The 2,814-nt window shown below is 42.8% G+C and overlaps 1 protein-coding gene across 1 annotated transcript in view; it reads left to right on the forward strand.

Annotated features, from left to right (window-relative positions):
• The first annotated feature begins 1,709 nt into the window (after window positions 1-1,709).
• The window catches only part of SIX4 (SIX homeobox 4), a 16,928-nt gene continuing 15,823 nt past the window's right edge, over window positions 1,710-2,814 (forward strand). Inside the window, exons 1-2 of the mRNA XM_026849222.1 lie at window positions 1,710-1,736; window positions 2,577-2,749. Of these exons, the coding sequence (XP_026705023.1) occupies window positions 1,710-1,736; window positions 2,577-2,749 (200 nt within the window). The remainder of the gene's footprint in view (window positions 1,737-2,576; window positions 2,750-2,814) is intronic.

Genomic DNA, 2,814 nt, shown 5'->3' on the forward strand with positions numbered 1-2,814 from the left:
AACTTCAAAGATCTCCCAGACAACACCTTGTTCACAAATTACACACTGGAAAATACCAGGACAGAAAGGTCACTTTCTTAAATTAACAGAAGATAATCTGGGACAGTAACAAGTACTTGGATGGAGTGACTCAGAATCCAAGGTCACTTGAACCAAGTGTAAAAGTCACCTGAAGTAATATGTAGCTTGACAGAGCAAAAAGGTAAGAACAACATGGAAGGCATGGTTAAATACTGTTCTGCCCAGAGGTATGTTTGGGTGGTAAAGTGCTAAAGAATCTGGATATGCTGAACATAAATCACACATCACTGCAAAAAATAAAAAAAATACGTAAAGACTCATCATCCTACTGAGATGTATGAAATGCAGGTATCATATGAAAAGCACATGAAATAGTTTTGACCCTGCCTGTTGTACTAAGGACTCAGATAGACCACCTGCTCCAGTTCCAGAAAAATGCAAACCAAGTGGAAAAAGTCTCAAGAAAAGCAGTTAGAATAGCCCACAGATATAAGAAAAATTTAAAAATAACTGACGAGGGAAGACTGGTAATGGGGTCTTAAGTGTGGAAAACACTAAAGAGAAAGCCCTCAAAACATGTGACACATTCCTGCAGAGATGCGATAAAGAGTTCACAAGCATTTAAGAATTCTAAGATGCATTTTAAATTAAGGCAAATAAATTTAGATTAGAAATTACAATAAATATTTCAATGGTAGGAACAGCAAAATATTAGAATAGATTGCCTTAGAAGGGTAAATCTCCATCAGAAACTTATGTTAGCTCATTTGCTTTGAGAACTAGTTAAACACTCCTTCTTTGTGACTGAAACACTGGGAATTTATGAAAGAACAAATGTCAATTACCACCCCTTTTTCCCCTCATACTTCATTCACAGGTGCCGCATCTGAGCTTCCAGCTTTTATATCAGTTATTATGAGAATTTATTAACCATTACTGAGAAGCAACTTCCAGAATGAAGGCTTTGTAACATCGTATGGAAATAATAATAAAAACACAATTTTAAAGGAGTTATTGCAAGGATATTACAGAGGAAAAGTAACCCACTTGAACCACATCAAGGTGGAGAGTCCTTTTTTATAAAAACAAATCCAGAGATCCTACTTACACGATAACTTCAACTTTACCCTCATACACATACGCTTTAAAGCAGTGGTGCTCAGCTGCAGAGACACCCTTTGCTGGTAAGGGAAAAGAGGGATCAACAGACCTTGCTGGGTCCAGATAAGGTCAGTCTGGGTGAGTCTGCATAGCCCTCTCCCAGCAAGCACACTGCAGAGACACCCAGCTGGCTCAACCTAGGGCTGCACAGATCCAGACTACTGATCTGGTCTTGGATAAAACACTTGCCAAATGCAGAAGTGCAAACAACAAGAGCTTGGGATGCAGAAGCAGTCCTTGTGCAGCTGGGAAGAAACAAAGAAGGCAAGACAAGGACATCAACCCTAAACAGTGTCAGCAGTTGGACCCAGTAAAACACAAAACATGACTAATTTTCTCAAGTGAAGCTCAGCTAGAAAAAAAAACCCACTGGGAACCAAAGCAGGAGAGCAAACTGAAACATGCTGTCCTCTGCTGGAAGTGGCTCTGGAGGAGCTTGAAAGCAGATCATCAAGACCACTAGTCCTTTGATCTTCACTGGAATACAAGATAGAAGCATCATTTGAAAGCTCCACGGCCTTGCCTAAATGAGGCTGTTACCTCCTCAACTCCAGGTAAAGCTGCACTTCTACACAGCCAGCATCACTGTCACCAAAAGGGCACTCCCGATGCCACCCTCTCCTACATCACCACTACCAGATGATCATCTGCTTCTCTCCCACACGCCTTACCTCGTGGCAACAAAAGTGCTTGTGTGACCACAGAGAACAGGATAGGGGACCCAGATGAAAGATAACGCTTTTTGCCAAGAAAATAATATCAATAATTTGTTGCAATCCTGTTCCTTCATCCTGTTCACTTCGAACGCTATATTAAGCTTTCAGACTATGTCTTTTGAATGCAATTCACATGTAGTTTAAATATATAAACAGCTCAATATACACATCACGGCAATGATGAAAAGACACAAAACCCAACCGACCAAACAGAAACAAAACAGAAGGGGCTGCTACTATGGTATGAGGCTTCTATCGTGTGTATCTAGAAAGAATTTAGAGTGAAGTCTTTAAAACCGGCACACCAACTAAAGAAGATCTCCAGACCCAAAACTAACTGAGTTTGGACTGTGTATGATTTATACTAGGTAGAGCCAGGGGTGGGAATTATCTAAGTGTTCTCTTAAGGAAAAAAAAGTCACGAGTCTTATTGAAAAAAAAAACAACCCAAATGAGTACACAGTACTATTCGTACAGGCTCACAAGAGGGGTTTGCAGCATTTAAACCAGCGTTAAACCTTCAGACAAAGCATTCCTCATTCAGAAGAATTAACACACCACAAAAATCAATCACTTCTTTTTTTCCCCTTAACTATCCAAGCACGGTGTTAAACACAAAACAGTGGGTGTTTAAGTAGATGAGAAATGTGTTTTCCTCTACGTCCCCCCATTTCACAGCCCGAAGCCTCACACCCCTTCGGGAAGCAGCCGGTATCGTCCGCCACACCGAATACGTCACGTCCCGTGGGTCCCCCCCGAGAAGCAGCCGAAAACTGCGCTTCGGACCCGCACCGCGATCCGGCCCCTGGCCCGAGACGGAACCGCTGGTGGCAGCGCTGCTGCCGGGAGAGGCAAACGGGGGGCACGACAGCGCCCGGAGCCGCCTCGCAAACGCCCGCACGGGTCTGGCAGAGCC

This window comes from Athene cunicularia (assembly GCF_003259725.1).
Source record: "Athene cunicularia isolate RWA chromosome 5 unlocalized genomic scaffold, athCun1 chr5_part1, whole genome shotgun sequence".
NCBI classification, from domain to species: domain Eukaryota; kingdom Metazoa; phylum Chordata; class Aves; order Strigiformes; family Strigidae; genus Athene; species Athene cunicularia.